The sequence below is a fragment of the Euphorbia lathyris genome, chromosome 6 (genome assembly GCF_963576675.1).
Source record: "Euphorbia lathyris chromosome 6, ddEupLath1.1, whole genome shotgun sequence".
NCBI lineage: Eukaryota > Viridiplantae > Streptophyta > Magnoliopsida > Malpighiales > Euphorbiaceae > Euphorbia > Euphorbia lathyris.
This window is the reverse complement of record NC_088915.1, coordinates 76,618,261-76,638,030: the sequence shown is the minus strand read 5'-3', so window position 1 is coordinate 76,638,030 and position 19,770 is coordinate 76,618,261. Positions and strand designations below refer to the sequence as shown.

The following is a 19,770-nucleotide window of genomic DNA, read 5'->3' as shown; positions in this document are numbered from 1 at the left end:
GTCTGTGCCATGGTCATTAGTTCCTCAAATGATCTGGGCATATTTTAGAAACACTTATGTTTCAGACGCTCACAGGAGGTGCCTTTTACCAACGCATCGTGAGTGACCTCCAGATTGAGACCTTTGACTTGTGAGGCCATGTGATGGAACCTCGATATGAAATTCTAGAGTGGCTCTATCGCTCGTTGTTTGAGGCCGTTAAGGTCAAAGCTGATCTTCCTAACCTTTGTTGCAGCGGCGAACCTTGAGAGGAACAGGTCATTGAGGAGGTCAAATGAGTCAATGGACTCTGGTGCGAGTTCTCGGTACGATTCATGTGCACTCCCTGATAGTGTGGTGGGAAAGACCTTGCACATTATGTTTTCATCTTTTGAGTAGAGGTTTATAATGCTCATAAACGAAGTTACGTGGTCGTTCAGATCCTCAGTGCCTGTGTATTGTGCTAGCCGAGGAGCCTTCCAGTCTCATGGAAATCGGGTTTCCTATGATCCACTATACCAACGGGGTTTTACTAGATGTCATGTTGCCTCCCATCACCCCACCGAAGCTCTTTTGTTAAGAAAACGCTGAATCTTGGACTCCAGAAGTTCCTAGATGTCAACCTGGGATATGAGTTCAGTTCCAATGATTTAGGCGCCAGCCGTGGATGGGGCCGCCTCTTTGGTCATGGAGGATGCCTCTAAGGGCGCGATCGTTAGCTCCACTCTTCCTCCATCGGCTCGCGGGGTCGAAGGGCCCGCGGCCTCCTTCAGGTATTGTTAGATCTTGGCATTCTCTTCTCGCAAGCTTCTTTGTTGCTCTATGATCTTCATTTGGGCTGCGGTTTGGACTGCTTGAGTCGTTTGAAAGCTTCGGATCACGTAGAGCAGCTGCGATGTGTTGTATGTCTCTTCCTCTGCTGGGTACGATCGGGATATCAGGGGCCGCCTGGTGCTCGCTAGCTGTTGTACTGGCTTCATTGAGCAACATCTCCTTCAGGGGTGTGGTCTCTGATGGGTTCTCCATCTTTCTGAAATCTGAAGTTACTTATAGTCAACGGTCACTGCACCAAATAATTAGGTATCAGACTGAATAGTAATGAAAGTGTATGTCTGAGGTGCTTCTGTGGTGGTCAACGTCTCTGTGTGGGGATCGGTTCCTGGGAACACTCCAACGATCAAATTAGTAAGTGATTAAGCGAGGTGCTAAGTAAGTAAGTAGAGAGAGTTTTGTCTACCGTTTGGGGATCTCTTTGGAGGGTTTATATAGACTGTCGGGGTCGAATGGACCTGTTGTCTCCGGGTCTGACTAGTTGGGCTCACTGGTTATGGGCTTGGCCCATATTCCTAATCACTAACCAACAAAGTACTATTGAATTCTCAAAAAGTTACCATCAAAAACCAAGATTCGAGCTTGAGCTCTTCAATGTGTTGGACCTCCAAAAGCAACTCCTTAACCCATTTCAATTTATCATTACTAGGATTACAATGTCAGTCTTCAATCTCAAAATCAAAAGTAGCACAAACTGAACGTGGCAAATCCTTAAGTCTAAGACATAACAACAAATAGCCCAACAGTTCCAACTTCTCCAGATTAGCACATGAGATTTCAATAACCTCACATCAATTAGATCCGAACCAACGAAACATTTTCAAAGATTTAGAAGGAATGACAAGCCCTTCAAACCCATAGTAGTTGCATATCTCCAAATATTCAATCACAGAACTACCGGATAAAACAATTAGGTAAGTAAACAAAACCTATATGCAAAGCCTCTAGAGATGCCCAATTTACTTTCCTATTTTTTGGCTTAAAAACACAATAACGTGTCTTTAATTTGACCAAGGAAGCATTATTGAATAGAAATTTAGGCAAGTGATAATCCTTATTATATAAATATAAATCATGATTTTCACATTCCAGAATGAGCTCTTTCACATCCCTTGCTGCGGCGAAAAGCATTCAGCCAGCCAATTTTCGACCAAGCTCGCCCAAATAGGAATCGTTTGAATTAATCACAAATTTGTTGATTTTGGAGCAATTATAGAGGGTTAGGGCATCATCAATGAAATTGGAGAAGTTTTGAATAGACATACCATTGAATTTGAAAATGAGATTTGGAAGACAGGTCTATTGATTTAGATAATCAGGCAAGTCACTGATGAGATCATCTTGTTCCTCGCACTTGATTCTTTTGTTTGCCTCGTTTTCTACTTCATTTCCCATGCTTACCACAATGGAAGCTCCACTGGTTCCCGCCATTGATGGACTCGATTTGTCTAGGTCAAATTGTTCTCCAAATGGATGAACTCAATTTATAGACAAAAGCAGGTGCAAACGAGAGAATATCTATTTCATTTGGTAAATTAGGTCATGTTCTTTATTACTTAATTTCAGTAACAATCAGTTCAACTCACTTCAATAATTTATCATTATCTATTATAATTATTTATATATAATTTATTATCATTATTATTATTATTATTTATCTATAATTTATCATAATTTATTATTATTATTTATCTATAATTTATCATAATTTATTGTAAATTAGATAAAAGTAAAAATATGGCAGTTTAATAAAGTATAAATTCTTTTAATAAAAAAAAATTAAAGTATGCATCCATATTTGAAAATTAGGAATTGCATCTTTTTACCCTTCAATTATTAATGGACAATACTAGATTTATAGGATATGCTTTACAATTAATTGTAGAGTTAAGATGCAAAAATACATCTCACATTTTTTATCAGAAGCAATTTTACCCCTATCGTCTAAAATAGTGTATTTTTACCCCTAATGTTGGTAGCCTACCTATGTTTGTGATTTGTTACTGATAAAATGATGCACGTGTGATGTGTAGATGACAAGATTCATGACCGAGAAGACAGTTTGATGAATTATTTCTCAAATTTATCAAATTTATCAATGTTAGGGATAAAATTGCACCATTTTAGATGTTAGGGGTAAAATTACTCCGGACCCAAAACGTTAGGATAAAATTGCACCATTTTGACTACTTAATCTAATACGCTTCGATAACATGTTAAAAAAACCATTTTAACCAAAAAAAAAAGAAAAACAACTGAAGCTGATAATTAAAACATAAATAGTAAATTTCATTATAATCTATTACATGCTTGAAGTTTATTGGAAAGTATACCTAATCAATTTTTTCTGATATTGTAGGAAGAATGAGCTACCTACATCAGTTGAGCCAGCTAATGTTGTTGTCTAAATTCTAATTTGATCCCAGAAATTCTATGTCATAATCAGATTACTTTAATTGGGTATATCACATATTTAATAAACTTCTAACCTGCTAATTTCATATAAAGTTGTAGTCGTGAATAATTTAAATTAGATTCGCTAATGAATCATTTTTAGGACTGCAATTGAATCAAGTCAAGCCGAGCTTTGATATGCTCATGCTCTGCTCGTCAATTAGAATCTCAAAACTATTCAAATTTCTACGTACTAGGATAAACTATTAACAAAACATGGGGAGACTCTACCATCTCAACATTCAATTTTATCTCAATTTTATCCAAAATGTAGCGATTAAAAAGACGGATTTGCAAATTAACTAAGGCTTTGATTGGATGAGATGTTTTGAAGGGTAATTAAAGGGAGAGTAGGGAAGGGTTAGTGGAAACCCTTGTTTGGAAGATTAAAAAATATGAGGGTAAGAGTTTTGAATGGTTAATGAAAGGTTTTGAAGGGTTCAAAATTAATATGTTTTTAATAGATTTTCAACCCACCAAATCGGTGGGTTTGGAAGAGTTTTGATGAACCCTTCCCTTTCTCCCAAATAAGGGTAAGGGTAATACCCTCTCTCCCACTCCTTTCCCTTCCTACCATTCCCTACCCTCTCTTTAATTACCCTTCAAAACCTCTCATCCAATCAAAGCCTAAGGGGGGGGGTGTTTGGTTGTTGCTTTTTGACCTCATATTTGCCTTTTCACTTTGAAAATGAGAGTTTTAGGTGTTTGATTAGCCACCTTCTATTTCCCTTTTGTAGCTGAAAAGTGGCTTTTTTTATAAAAGCAACGGTTTGCCAATGATGCCCTTGGACAGAATAGATGCAAGTCAGACCGTAACCTGCCTAAAGCATCACTAACCAGATAGAGAGGCCCCCCTTATGAAAGTAAGCAAAAGCAGCCTTTGGGTGGCTCGCTTTCTTTCCCCGCAACATCGAAATTTCCTTCACTCACCCCCACTACGAGTTGATGTCAGGGGGAAGCCCAAACCTCCATACACTGAACTAGGCGCCCTAGAAGGATATGGTTCTAACTGTCGCAAACGCAGGAAGGTAATCCATTTCAACTGAGAATTCTATAAAAAAACTTGACGATCCTCTATCTTTTTTCCAAAATACGGGCTAGCTGCTTGCTTTTCGATTATTCAATGAGGCTTCCAGCCACCAGGAATGAGGGATTGATGCCAGTTATGGGAAATGATGAAACTGTCTTTGGGTTGTCTTTGGGTTGCTGCGTCGGGAGTAAGAACATTTGCTGGTTCTTTTTGAAAAAATTTCTAAGGGGATAGATTTTTCAAACAGCAAACAACAAACCGTAATAAAAAAAAAGCAGCAAACAGTAGGTAAAACAAACGGACCTTAATATTACATTGATGCACAGTTTCACACATCTATGATGACTGGTAGTATGGAATTAAAGTTAGATCTATAGTTTCTTTTCTTTCTTCATGAAAGTCAAATTCCAATGTCCATGCCTAACTCAAGACATCCAGTTCATACATACTCATAATAACTTTTTATTATAATTAATAAAACTCAAAATATTCGAATGCATTAATTAATAATAGAATTTTCTCTGCAAATGAAATTGTATATTTCAGACAAATCTGATTTGCAAACCTTTAAATGTAGAGGATTGTAACTTATTAAAAAGGTTTAATGCATATTTATATCTTTAAACTTGACTCATTTTGTCTATTGGTATCGTGAGTTTTTAAAATAACATATCACACATATAATTGGTTTTAAAAACATATCACATCTATAGATGACTTTAACAACCTATCACACTCTCATTCGGAATTCCTACGCGCAAAAACTATTTTTCCAAAAAGTAAGAATTCTCTGTTTTTATATATAAAAAAAAAAACTATTTTTCAACTAAAAAAAGGCAAACAGAAGATGTATAACCAAACACCTAAAACTCATATTTAAAAAAACAAAGTAACAGATTGAAATTACAGACAGAGATATCAACTCCTTACACCGTAGACCATGGCCTTTTGTCAAAAGGAGAATACATCATGTACACTCTGTCTCTATATAAACCACAACTAACTATGTACACAACTTGTTTATACAAGTGAATCACAAAAACTACTCAAATTTAAACAAATATTTCTACATAATAGGATATGCCATCGTTAATAATAGGATATGCCATTAAAAAAACATAGGGAAACTCCACCATCTCAATATACAATTTTAATCCATCAAAATCTCAAGAACTAACCAAATTTCTACATACTAAGATATGCTATTAACACAACACTGGAAAACTCCATCTCAACATACAATTTTATCCCAGTCAAAATCAGAACCCAAATCATATTCAAACTCAAAATTTCCGCTCTTTAAACATGCGACTTCAACAATGGCATGTGGTGAAGATTTTCCAATGCATGACAATTGCTTACAAACTTTATGAGCAAAATCCATCCCTCGTCCAGGAGATTCAAGTAACACTATCTTTTCCAACATCCTTGCATTCTTGAGTATAAACTCAATAAATTTGAGCACACCATTATAATTACCATCACGGGAATCATAAACAAGGCCAGCAATCTCAACAGTTTTTAGATGCGACATTAAACTATCAAATACATGCAAATTTACTTCCCATAACTTTTCTTCTATCTCCACGGAGTTTTTCATCTGCAGAAACAGTTTGTTTCCATAAATTAGTTCACCAGAATTGAATTGGATCTAGCATCGACAATGATTTTCTACGATTAGATTAGCAAGTTGTAGGATTCTCAATACATTATACTTTTTTCTCAAGGAACTTAAAATTCAATAGATGTTAAAGTTTAATAAATCAAAGACATCGGAATGAAGACCAAATTATTCAAAATTGATTTTAAGATTCCTTCCAACAAACTTACCAGAAAATAGCCTTTTCGACGTAACTGTATAACTAATTTCTCAAGCGAGGAAAATCTGAGATGCGAGATTGGGACTCCAGGTTGTCTCACTACCGAAAAAGGATCAATCATAGTCAAACATTTGTTGTTTAACAATAGAGATGGTTCACCTGCCACCGCAGCTATTGACAGAATCTTCAAGTATACCACAAATGAATAATCAGATTTGATATTGTATTGTAATAATTCAATTTCAATATTATCTTTTGAAAGGAAAACAAACCAGATTTCTAGGATTGTCAACGGAGCTGAATTCCCGAAATATATTCATGAGTAGGAACGAGGAAAGATTTCTTCCAATTTAGGATTCCCAGAAAAATTCTCGAGGGATTTTTCTGTCCCGTTTACAACCCTACAAATTTATAATCCTAGAAATGGAAAGAGTAAATAAACAATTTAAAACAAAAACCCTAAAAAAACAAGGCCCAAGCTTTAGCTCCTTAACATGTTGGAGTATAAGAAACTCCTTAACCCATTTCAATTCACGGTCGACACTAAGATTGTAGTCTTCAACATCAAAATCGTCTTCAATCTCAAAATCATCTTCAACCTCAAAATCCAAAGTAGCACAGACTGAAGGTGGCAAATCAAACTTAAAACATGTAATCAACATTTTGCCCAATAGTTCCAATTTTTAAAGATTAGGACATGAGATTTCAATAGAAGTGCAATCAGATTCTAACATACGAAATTTTTTCAAAGATTTAGAAGCAATAGCAAGCAGTTCAAACCCATAGCACTCTCGTAATTCCAAATATTCAATCACAGGACTACCAGATATAACATTTTCAATCACTTCATTAGTAAATTTTGAGAAGGTTTTACCTATGTACAAAGCCTTCAGAGATGCCCAATTTACTTGCCCCTTTTTTGGCGTATAATGACAAAGTTGGGTTTTCAATTTAATCAAGGAACGATTGTTGAATAAAAATTGAGGCAACTCATGATATTCGTCATTAAGATCATAGTAGCTAAGAGGAACACAGTCCAAAATGAGCTCTTTCACATTCTTTGCTGCGGCGAAACGGATCCACATATCTGATTTAGGACCTACCTCACTCAGAAAGAATTCCTCTGAATCGATGACAAATTTGTTGATTTTGGAGCAATTATAGAGATTTAGGGCATTGTCAATGAAATTGGAAATGTTTTCAATGAAAATGGAGATGTTTTCATAAGACGAACCGTAGTGGAATTGGAAAATGAGTATTGGGACAAGAGTCCATTGATTTAGCCACCGCTTGGACAAAATGCCGGTTCTAATTGCATCCCTGGTTGAAGGTAGAAATGAGAGAATGTGTTGGATGAGGCAATCAGGTAGGGCACTGATGAGATCATCTTTTACCTCGCAGTTCATTCTTTCGTTTGCCTCTCCTTCTGCTTCAATTCCCATGCCTAGCACAGTGGAAGCTCCACTGATTGTCGCCATTGATACGCAGTTGAAAGGTCTGGCTAGGGCAAAATTTGTACTCGACAGTGTCAAAAGAAAGCATGTGAAAATGAGACAATTTCTGTTTCTTTTGACAATTATAATACAAATTCATATTAAACAGGCCCAGTTGAAAATATAGGCATTGGCCCCCCCACTCGGTCTTGTTAAACAGGCCCAGTTGAAAATATTTATGTGTCAGTTTTTAAAAAGGAAACGAAATGCAAAAACATTACTGAAGAGAGGTTTTTTTGTGCAACATAGCTCGTAGTTTTCAAGATTTGATTTTAGACTACAAGACGCTTTGATAACATGTTCAAAAACCATTAACAAACTACTAACCCGCTAGCTTCATAGTATAGTTAATGAATCATTTTTAGGACTGCAATTGAACCAAGTCGAGCCGAACTTTGATTTGCTCATGCTTGGTTCTTCAAAAAAAAATTTTGTAAGCAACAGCTAACAATGAGGCATATCCACTTGATGAAAAGGAAGGGTACTACTTTAACAGCTCCAAACTTGCCAAAATGATATGGAAAATAACAAGACAAAGTTCAGGGCATTGTCCTCTTCTATTAACAAAACATGAGGAAACTCCATCATCTCACCATACAATTTTAACCCAATTAGAATCTCAAATTTCTACAACATACATTTCTACATATCCTAGATATGCTATTAACAAAACATGGGGAGGGGAGACTCTACCATCTCAACATTCAACTTTATCCCAATCAGAATTAGAATCGGAATCGGAATCAGAATCAGAGTCATGCCGCTTTAAACATGCAACTTCAACAATAACATGCGGGGAAGCTTTCCGAATGCATGACAATTTCTTGCAAACTTTATGCACAAAAATCATCCCCTCTCCAGGAGCTTCAACGAACACTATTTTCTCCAACATCCTAGCTTTAGTGAATAGAAACCTGATAAATTTGAACGTATCCTTACGTTCACCACCACCATTACTCCATAAATAATGGAGGCCAACAATCTCAAAAGTTTTTAGATGTGATACTAAACTATCAAATACACCATCTTTTAATTCCGCGTACTTCTTTCTCATCCTCGTAGAGCTTCGGCTTCCCATCTGCAGAAACAATTTGTTACGCCCAAGAATTGACAGAATATCACAAAGTAAATAAAGATGTATTCTTATAGTCTGATATGTGTCTACTGAAATTGAATTTGATCAGTCACAACAATGATTCTCTTATGGCATTATCAGAAGATATTGGAATGAAGACCAAATTATTCAAAATGATTTTAAGATTACGTCACACAAACTTTACCAGATCAAGATCAAAACGTTCCTTTGGATGCAGCTGTAGAACTAATTTCTCAAGTAAGGAAAATCTAAGTTGCGAGATAGAGAGTCCAAGGTGTGCCACTTCCGGACAAAAATCAACCACAGTCAAGCATTTGTTGTTTAACAATAGAGTTGATTCACCTCTCAACGCAGCAAGTGACAGAAACTTCAAGCATAGAACAAATGATTATTTAGAAATTATATTGTAATAATTCAATTTCAAATACTATCCAATATATCTTTTGGAAGGAAATGAAACTCAAACTACTATTGAATTCTAATATTTGCTCTACTTTAATAACAAATATAAATAAGTAAATTACCATAAAAAACCAAGGCCCAAGTTTTAGCTCCTCAACATGTTGAAACTGCAAAAGAAACTCCAACACCCATTTCAATTTATCATTGCCAAGATAATGCAAGCATATATCATTCTCAAAATTCAAAGTAGCACAAACTGAAGATGGCAAATCCTTAAACTTAAGAGACTTAAATCGCAATTTCCCCAACATTTCCAATTTCTCCAGATTGGGACATGAGATTTCAATAGCACTAGTGTGGTCTTGGCATTGAATCATACGAAACGTTTTTAAAGATTTAGAAGCAATGACAAGATCTTCAAACCCATCGCAGTTGCATAATTCCAAAAATTCAATCACAGGACTACCATACAAAACATTTTCAATCCCTTGATTAGGTAAGTCTGCATAACCTATATGCAAAGCCTTTAGAGATGCCCAATTTACTTCCCCCTCTCTTAGCCTAAAAATAAAACCATGTGTCTTCAATTTAACCAAGAAAGCATTCTTGAATAGGAGTCGAGGCAAGTCATGGTCCTCAATAAAATCTTCGTCTCCCTCTTGAGTTTCACATTTCAAAATGAGCTCTTTCACATGTCTTCTTGTGGCGAAACGGATCCACCTAATCAATTTATGACGCAGCTCACCCGTATGGGAATCGCGTGAATCGATCACAAATTTATTGATTTTCCAGAAATTAAAGAAACTTAGGGTATTATCAATGCAATCGGAGAAGCAGTCAATAGACATACCATTGGATTTGAAAATGAGAGTTGGAAGATAGGTCCATTGATTTAGCCACCTCTTCGACAAAATGCCCGTCCTAATTGCGTATTCAGTTAAAGGGAGAAATGAGAGAATGTGTTGGATGAGGCAATCGGGTAACTCACTGATGAAATCTTGATCATCTTTTTCGTCGCACTTCAATCTTTTGTGTTTTCTTTCGCCACTATCATCAATTGAGTTGTGCTTTTCGCCTTCATTTCCCTCGCTTACCACCGTGGAAGCTCCACTCATTTCCGCCATTGTAATAGGTTTAGGTAATTTGTTATCTATTTTGATTTTAAATTCTGTGGAAATTGGCGGTGAAAGTGCATCACTAATATAAATTTGGGGGTAGGGATGTTCACTAAATTTAATAGTAATTGAAATATATTAATAGGCATTATACTTGGGCATGGGCTGTCCGGTCCGTCCAGGTCCAGACCCATTAAGTTGGGTTTGGATACATGAAATTGATTGTCAGGTTCGGTTTTGTCCAAACCTATATACGTCCATAAGAAATTGAGCGAGTTTGGATTATATGAATTTTCCACCGACCCGATATACTAATAGTTTGTAAATATAAATTAAATGAGTTATATTTTTTATGAGATGATATATATACTTACCTTACCACCAATTGGATTTGATGTTTCCATAGTCAATTAGTTTATTAGAATTTTTCCAAACTTATTAAGTATTGTGTTGTATGTACTATTTTTTTTATTAAGAAAAGTTGGTGTGATATTTTAATTGTAATTTTTTTTAATATACAGATGAGCTTGGACGGACGGGCTTGATATTCATATTTTAGGCCTGAACCCGACTCAATTTATTGCGGGCTGAATTGGACTTGGACTCGTCAGATTTTATTAAAAGCCCGGCAGACTCGACCCATGTCCAAGTCATATAGGCATGCAAAATTGTTTTGCTTTTGCAAAATCTTTTTTTGGTTTAGTACAATATTGAAATTGTCCAAAAAAAATTGATTGGTCCCTGAACTTTCAAAGTGTGCCGAGAACCTCCCCAACTTGCATAAAATGTTCAGTTAGACTCCTAAACTTGCGCAAAATGATCAATCGGTTGCAAAAAAAAAAGTAAGTTAAATGTGGAAGATGTATTGCACGCGTCTTAAAAAAAGTAAAACAACCAAAATCAGGGTATCTGGTTCTAATATTAGAGAAGACAAAATTTATGTTGAGCAAGTAATAACTTCATTTTTAGTCCATTATTTAATTATGTGATAACATTCTAAGGTGCGTGAAATACATCTTCCGCATTTAACTTACTTTTTTGCAACCGAGTGATCAATTGATTACATTTTATGCAAGTTTAGAAGGCTAACTAAACGTTTTAGGCAAGTTGAGGGGGTTATCGGGACACTTTGAAAGTTCAGGGGATCAATCAAACTTTTTGGACAAATTCAAAGAGCAAATGATGCATTAAGCCTTATATATATATATATATATATATATATATATATATATATATATATATAGTTTGTCAAATTTCTCGGTTCGAACCTCATAAACGCTACACTAGGATTTGAATACGAAACATTTAATTTAATTAACTTGCTACTCTTAATAACTCAAGTCAACCTTAATTGGTAAGTTTGTGACTACTTTATAGTCTTTTCCATATTAAATGAGGAATGTTGTAATAATAATAATATGAAGTAGTCTTTGCTTGTAACAAGTAATTGTTACTAAAAACTAGTTCAATTTGTTATCTAAATAAATCCTGATTATTAGGAATATGTTAGCTTTTCAAAATCTCCAATTTGTTTACTAGAGATTCTTTTCTGTTTTATCTAATCTTTTGTAAGACTATTTAACAACTCTTTCAGTTCAATAGAGTAGCAATCCAGTTTTGGCAAAATTCTGTAGAAACATGTACAAACTACAGTAAAACCTCTATAAATTAATACTCGATAAATTAATAAACTTTTTAAAATAATAATTTCTTCTGGTCCCGAGTTGGGTCAGTTCAAAAAATAATCAATTTTAATAAATTAATAAGATAATAATTTTCTGGAACAACCCTTTATAAATACATTGTATTATTATCTCTATAAATTAATAATTTCTCAAATACATATGCGAAATATATATAGATATACATACTTGAGATAATTTAGTAAAATATAAATCTATAGTATTTTGTTTGTTCTTGAAATTGAAATTTAGTTGAATTTCATCTCTAACTATTCTCAATGCATTCAAAAGTTCTGATGTATCCTTGTCAAATTCTAACAAAAAATTGTAAAGAGTGGATGATGCTATAATTGCTTCAGTTCTTGTGACTGGTTTCAAATGTACCAAATCATCCTCAGCTTCATCCTTAATTGAATTTTGCATAACGCTAGATACAATTTCTTCTAAACTTTGGACTTGTGAGAATTCATTATTTTCAACTGGATAATTCAATATTTGATTGACATTCATTTGATTGCGATAACCAAGCTGACCAATCATTCCCTCAAGTTCATGAATGTCTTCTTCCGTGATTGCTTCCCCTAAATTCTTTGTGACATATTCATCCCATGTACGAATTTTGCAATATTTGAAACAATTAGTAATTTAAAATTTATTTTTAAAAATTTAAAATCACTCTATAAATTAATAATTATTAATTTATCGATTAATTAATATCTCTATAAATTAATAAAATTCCATGGTCCCAACATTATTATTTTATAGAGGTTTTACTGTAGTATCAAAGCCACCACTTGGCTGAGTTTTTGAAGTAAGCAGCAGCTTAATGAGTGAGGAAAAAAATTCAGCAAAGATACCATATTTCGATGGTCTTCATTATGATTATTGGAGTGAATTAATGAAAAATCTTCTTCATTCCAAAGGTATATGGATTCATATTGTGAAAGGTCTCAATGAGCAAAATACAGAAACTATGACATATACACAACGAGAACAATTAGAGAATGCCAAAAAGAAGGATCACAAGGTGAAACGCTACCTTTTTCAAGCTATTGGCAGAATTGTATTCGCGCAGATTTTGGACAGACGCACATCAAAAATTGTTTGGGACTCGCTGAAGAGAAATTTCAGAGGGAATGATCGTACGAAGAAGTATCTACTAAACTCGTTAAGAAGGGAGTTTGAAATCCTTGCAATGAAAGAAACTGAAACCATCATTGAATACTTTGCTAAAGTAATGGCAGTTGCAAACAAAATGAGGAGCAATGGATAGCAGATGTTAGACTTAAAAGTGGTGGAGAAAGTCCTTCGAACCTTGACAGAGCAGTTTAGTTACGTGGTTGTTGTTGAAACACATTTCCACAATGATTTTGATTTGACAAAATTATTCAAATTATAATTAAATCCCTATGATAAAATATTCCAATACATTAAATTTAAATGCTTTGATTTATTTGTTACTAATGTGTTTGTTCAAATGTTGAGTATTTAATTCACACGTATAAAAAGACATTAAAACCAAGGCCCAAAAGCCCACAAGAGAATGTCAAAGCCCAAGTCAACAGATCCAAGCTACTAGATAAACTCGGCCCAATATGAAGAAGGATCCAGAAGCCTTCCTAACTGCTTCACGATGAAGCTACCGAGTCGAACGGATAGAAGACAGGTCAGTAGTTGACTTGAACAACTTGGAGACAAAGCTAATCCATTTTGGGAAATGTTCAAATGCCGTAGAAAGCTGTCTAGAAGACTTTACCATAAATGGAGAGACAACATGACACTTACTGACCTAAAGTACCTGATACCTGATCAAGACAGAAAAGGCAACGTTCTCATTGGCCGAAGACACTGAGCACTGACGAGTAAAAGCGACAGCAAGTCGTTTCCCTCCAATGGTTTTTTTGAATTTTGAAATAACTGGAGCTTTAGATGTCACTATAAATATGCCTCTCATTTGCTTCATTCGATGTAGATCTTCATCAAGGCGAAACGCTGACCAAATTGTTATCTGAAGTTCTGTGCCAAAGTAAAGCAAAGAAATCTTACACTCACTCTTATTTTGTGTAAAAGACTAGATTGTAATTCATCTTAAGTGTTCTGTTTATTTAGAACAACATCTTTATCATTTCTAAAGATTGTAAGGAGATACTGAGTTGCTCGGTTATAGCACTCAGTGATAGAATAATATTGGGTATAGGATATAGGGGAAGGTACTCTGTATACTCACTGACTATTATAATAGGTTTGTGCTCTACCTGAAAGAGCTCAGTAGTGGATTAAAGCTTGGAAGGATTTCGGGGACTAGACGTAGGAAGGAGGCCGAACCAGGATAAATCTACTGAGTAACATTTTCTAACTCTTAACTCCTTATATGTTTGCTTTGTACTGTTCCTAGTAAAACGCTAAAACTGAATATATTGAGTTGTGTGTTTTGAGTACTGAGTTCGGGAATAGACTTTAGTGCTATTTCCTAACTCAATGTTAGAAGCAGCCTTAGTCTTAGATCAACTAAAGCTGCCTCTGACTTCACTCAGCATCACTGTGCTAAATGACTAAGTGAAAAATCTTAAGTATAAAAAGAAAGTCAGCCGTAAAGGAGAAAATTTTTAAATAGTTCCTTAACCCCCCCCCCCTCTTGGAACTAATTCTCACATTACACGAGACCAACAATTGTGTCTATTGAAGAATAAAAAATACTAGTTGTGTGTCAATTGATGAACTTCAAATCTCTGTAGTGGTTCATGAGCATAAATTTAAAAGAAGCAGCATCGAGATTGATGAAGCATTAAATGTCGAGAGCATTAGAGGAGGAGGAGGAGGAAAAGGGTGTGGACGTGGTAGAGGGCGTGACAGAGGCTACTCAACATTCAATAAAGCTGTCGTGGAATGTTACAAATGTCATGACTTAGGGTATTTTCAATATGAATGTCCTAAGTGGAGCAAGGAATCAAACTATGAGGAAGAATAATTGCTTTTAATGGCATATGAAGGTGGACATGAAGCAAAGAGGAAAGATGCATGGTTTCTTAACAGTGGTTGTTCAAACCATATGTGTGGTGATAAAGATATGTTCTTAGACCTGGTCAGTGGTTTCAAACATTTTCTTAAATGTGGCAACAACATAAGGATGTTAGTGGCAGGTAAAGACAGTGTAAAGTTGGTAATTAGTGGCATCCATTTTATAATAAGTGAGGTGTATTATATTCCTGAACTCATAAACAACTTGTTAAGTGTGGGATAGTTACAGGGGAAAGGTCTTATTATTCTGATTAAAAATGGAGCATGCAACATCTATCAACCACACAAGGGGCTCATTTCTTGCACGAAGATGAGTGTTAATAGTATGTTCATTCTATTCAATGAAACATCTGATTGATGTGTCACAGAAGAGTACTTACACACTAGTAGTGACCTTAGCATCAATGGCTTGAAGATTTTGCAATCTAAAAAGATGATGTACAGACTTCCAAAATTAGAAACATCAAGTATCACTTATGTTGATTGTTTTGCAGGAAAATAACATAGATATGTCATACCTAAGAAGAGTAAATGGCGTGCAACCAAGGTCCTAGAGCTCATCCATGCTGATATTTGTGGACCAATTAGACCAAAAACACATAGTGGATAGAGGTATGTCTTGTGTTTCATAGATGATTGTAGTCGTAAAGCTTAGGCATATTTGCTAGAAAAAAATTAGATGCATTTGGAAAGATTCGAAGTCTTCAAAAAGCAAATATAGAAAGAAGCAGAAAAATTCATCAAGTGTTTGAGGATAGATAGGGGAGGAGAAGTCACTTCAGGCTGCTTCAAAACTTTTTATGAAGAGCAAGGAATCAAAAGGCAACTCACAACAGTCTATACGCCTCACTAAAACAGCGTCGGTGAGTGGAAAAATCGTACAGTCGTGAACATGGTGCTTTCTATACTCACTACCTAGAAAGTTCCTAAAGCCTTTTGGGCCGATGCTGTTAAATGGACAGTTTATCTACTGAATAGATGTCCAACTTTAGCAGTAAAGAACATTACTCCTTAAGAGCATGAAGCAAAATCAAGCCTTCGGTAGAGAATTTTCATGTTTGGGGATGTGTTGCACATGTACACGTAACAGAAGCAAAACGAAGTAAGCTGAATGGTAAGAGTTTTCCTTGTATTTTGTCAGGTGTTAATGAAGAATCTAAAGGATGTAGAGTGTTTGATCCTAAAACTAAAAAAAAATGCTTGTGGTTTGCCTAATTTGCAAACAGAGACATGTGATTTAAAAGTTTGCAAATAGAGATATGTGGTATGTTTTATTTTAAAAATAAAGTATTACACAATTAAGTTATGATTACAACTAAATACATTTTTATCTTAAAAAAATATTTTTACATATCGACAAAACACAACCCCTCAAAGAATAACTTTCTAAATCGAACCAATAAATCATATGGTGGACATTTTATATTTTTTACAAATTTGACAGTTTATGAACTAAATCAATATTTAAGTTCATTTTACACGGTTGCAATTTGATTTTGGTGTATATGTATTGTCAATATGTAAAATATAATTTCAAAAAATTAAAAAATACTCTTAATTATTATTAAAACTTAACAATATAATTTTAAATACTTTGTTTTGCAAAAAAAAAAAAAAAAACATACAACATACCTCTATTTGCAAACTCTTAAATCACATACCTCTATTTGCAAATAGGGCAAACAACGGGTATTTTTTTGTACTTTGCCCGAAAGAAAAAATTAGGAAAATAAAACGATAGGATGAGGATGAAGGAAGACAAGCTTCTTTATTCCTCTTCAAGTAGATAGCAGCAAACTGATCTAAAAGGTACCTTTGATTTCTACGATCTTTTGTGGATCTGGATAGGTTCTTTAAACTGAATTCGCTAGATGAAGGACGGTGAAGCTCGAACTGGTGATGAACTTCTTCAAACTTGAGAAGGAGGAGAGTTAATCGCCAAAGCGATGAAGTAGATCTAAATAGGAGCCACAAGAGATAAGCAGTGTTTCATTGTAAGTTGTCGTTGAAATTTCTTTAATACAAAACTACATAGTTTAAAACCTAAAAAACTAAAATTTACACAAAACTATATTGTTTTACGTTTTCCCATTTATAAAAAATACTAATATTAAAATAATAGTTGGACCAAGTTTGCTAATGAATGTATTCATAAACACTATAATCAAATTTGTTCATGAACCTATAACCGAGTCTTCTCGCGAACTTTCCACCCGAGTTTTGCCACACTCAAACTTGACTTGGATACATTAAGGCTCCTGATCTTTCATTTTTTGGTTCATTAAGCCCTTGATCTTTTATTTGGATACATTAAGCCCCCCGATTATTTATTTTTGGTCTCATTAAGCCCTTTATGACCAAATTAGTAAATTATGAACAACTAATTCTACTAAAATACGTTATTGACTTCATCTGTATTTGAAATTATTAAAAAAAATATTTTTTAGAATTTGAATTAAGGTTTTTATATTTTTCTTATATCCACATTACACATCCAAAACAACTTTCAAACTCTGAAAAAATATAAATTTTGAATGCAGGTGTAATTAATAACAGTCCATTAACCAAATGTTGTGTTCAAAATTACTTTTTGGTCATAAAGGGCTTAATGAGACCAAAAATAAATGATCAGGGGCTTAATGTATCCAAATAAAGGATCAAGGGCTTAAAAAAACAAAAAATGAAAGATCAGAGACCTAATGATGTTTTTTGCCTTTATAAATCAATCCGAATACAGTCAAACTACCGAACGCCGGCTCATTCACATTCCTAATTATATTCCCTAGTTTATCTCATATTTTTTTAATATGAGATTTTCAAACCAACTTACACTGGTGCGTTAACAAATTAAGGTTGGTTAGGAAAATTTTGGTTTAAATATATTGCTTACAATGAGCATCAATCTTGTTAATCCATATTATGAAAAGGATTATTTAGATGCTCATTCTCCAACTTCAAAGTTCAGGACATTGTAAAAACATGAGAAAACTCTAGCATTTCAACATACAATTTTAACCCAATTAGAATCTCAAATTTCTACTACATACATTTCTACATACCGGATATGCTATTAACAAAACATGGGGAGGGGAACTCTACCATCTCAAACATTCAATTTTATCCCAATCAAAATCAGAATCAGTGCCATGCCGCTTTAAACATGCGACTTCAACAATAGCATGCGGGGAAGCTTTTCGAATGCATGACGATTTCTGGCAAACTTTGTTGGAAATTTTATGTGAAATGGATTTTTAGCTATTGCATTTGTTTTGTAATTTTTTGTATCCCACATTGGAAACTTGAGAGTTAGTTGAATGGTTTATATTGGGTTGGACCTTATGAGATATTAAATTGTATTAAAGTCTTATCTCCACTATCCCTAATTTTATTCAACAAACCACGTTTTTCTCTCACAAACGTTGTCCACTACAACTTTGTTGGTCCCGTGTAATTAGTTCCAAGGGGGGTTAGGAACTAATATAACTTTTTCTTTTTAATTATGCTGACTTAATATAATTCTTTGAGTTTCACTTGCGAGTTGGGAAATGATACTGACTAGAACTGTTTTACTTGCGAGTTGGGAAATGACACTTTTGTGGTCAGCTTCCAACTCAACACTCTGATTTACTCAGTGTCAGCTTAAACAATTTATATTCTGAGTAAATGTAACAAGTAACACATACACATATATACAGGGCCGGCTCCAGGGGGAGGCCGCCTAGGCGGCGGCCCAGGGCCTCCGATCGGAAATTTTTTAAGATTTGATAATTATTAAAAATGTTATGGTTAAAAGGTATATAGAATTAAATATATAACAAGAAATAGTGATAGCTTGAGTGGTAAAGACATAATGAAGATGTTTACAAGGGTGATAGTTCAATTCCTTGGATTAGCATTATTTTGTTCACATTTTTTCTTTTTTTTCTTTCACAACACAAATGTATAAATTATTACTTTGTTATTATAGTTATTTTTAAATTTTTTTATCTTTTTTTATAAATTACAAAATGAAATTCACTTATGAATTACAATTTGTAATTTGGTATAAAATGTTATTTAGACTCTGATTTATTTAAAATTTTAATATTTGACCACTAATTTATTATTTGGTCACATTTGGACCATAAACTATTCAAATTGATGAAATTCTACTTAATTATGATGAAGTCTTGATAAAATTGTTTCCTTATAATATGTGGTGATATTTTGACACATGAGCTTGACATGTCGTACGTTTTAAAGTTGATTTACCCAAATAATTAATGAGATTAAAACAAGAAAACAAATCTCTAAACTAAAATTTATCAAGTCTAATTATCAAAAATCATATGCCAATAATTCTATTAAGTTTTCATCCAAATTGGATTGAAATTTCACCAATTGGGATAGTTCAGTTCAGTGGCTAAATGATAAAATTTTGGATAGCTCAAGCGCCAAATGACAAGATTCCTTGGATCAATCGATGTCCAAATAGTGATTTAAGCATGTAATTCATAATAAATACGCGACTCAACCAATTTTTAATCTCGAAGATAAATTATTCTCTTTCTTTCCATAGAATCTTGCGATTAGGTTCGAGTTCAGCCGTCCAAGATTAATTTCCAGAAATTAATACTTTGTCGTCTGCTTGCTTCTCGCATGACTGGTGAGAAGAAACTTGATTTTAAATATATAAAAGAAAACTCGATTTTACATATACAAAAGCAAGAAGAAGAATAATTTCTTAGCTTTATGTTATTATTATATGACTTGAATTGTAGTTAATAATATATTGGTTACTATTTAATATTTATTATTTTTAAAATAGTATTAGATTTAGATATGAAAAAAAGTGCACAATGCGCCTAGGG

The 19,770-nt window shown here is 34.2% G+C and overlaps 2 protein-coding genes across 4 annotated transcripts; both read right to left on the bottom strand.

Moving 5' to 3' along the window:
* Window positions 1-5,144: 5,144 nt before the first annotated feature.
* On the bottom strand, window positions 5,145-7,671 carry LOC136234089 (F-box/LRR-repeat protein At3g58930-like). 3 transcript variants are annotated; one of them, XR_010691036.1, is made up of 3 exons: window positions 6,989-7,671; window positions 6,125-6,298; window positions 5,145-5,894 (listed from the first exon to the last, which is right to left on the bottom strand). XR_010691036.1 is itself a non-coding variant. In XM_066023854.1 (3 exons), the coding sequence occupies exons 1-3, from the start codon at window positions 7,590-7,592 to the stop codon at window positions 5,526-5,528; spliced, it is 1,134 nt and encodes a 377-aa protein (XP_065879926.1). In that variant the 5' UTR covers window positions 7,593-7,671; the 3' UTR covers window positions 5,145-5,525. The 3 variants fall into 3 exon arrangements, 2 of the variants coding, with proteins under 2 accessions (XP_065879926.1, XP_065879927.1); XM_066023854.1 differs by having other exon boundaries at window positions 6,125-6,285; XM_066023855.1 differs by having other exon boundaries at window positions 6,125-6,213.
* A 449-nt stretch (window positions 7,672-8,120) lies between these two features.
* Window positions 8,121-10,307, bottom strand: LOC136233082 (putative F-box protein At1g49610). Its single transcript, XM_066022634.1, has 3 exons — window positions 9,228-10,307; window positions 8,888-9,070; window positions 8,121-8,685 (listed from the first exon to the last, which is right to left on the bottom strand). The coding sequence occupies exons 1-3, from the start codon at window positions 10,227-10,229 to the stop codon at window positions 8,305-8,307; spliced, it is 1,566 nt and encodes a 521-aa protein (XP_065878706.1). The 5' UTR covers window positions 10,230-10,307; the 3' UTR covers window positions 8,121-8,304.
* Between the last annotated feature and the right edge of the window lie 9,463 nt (window positions 10,308-19,770).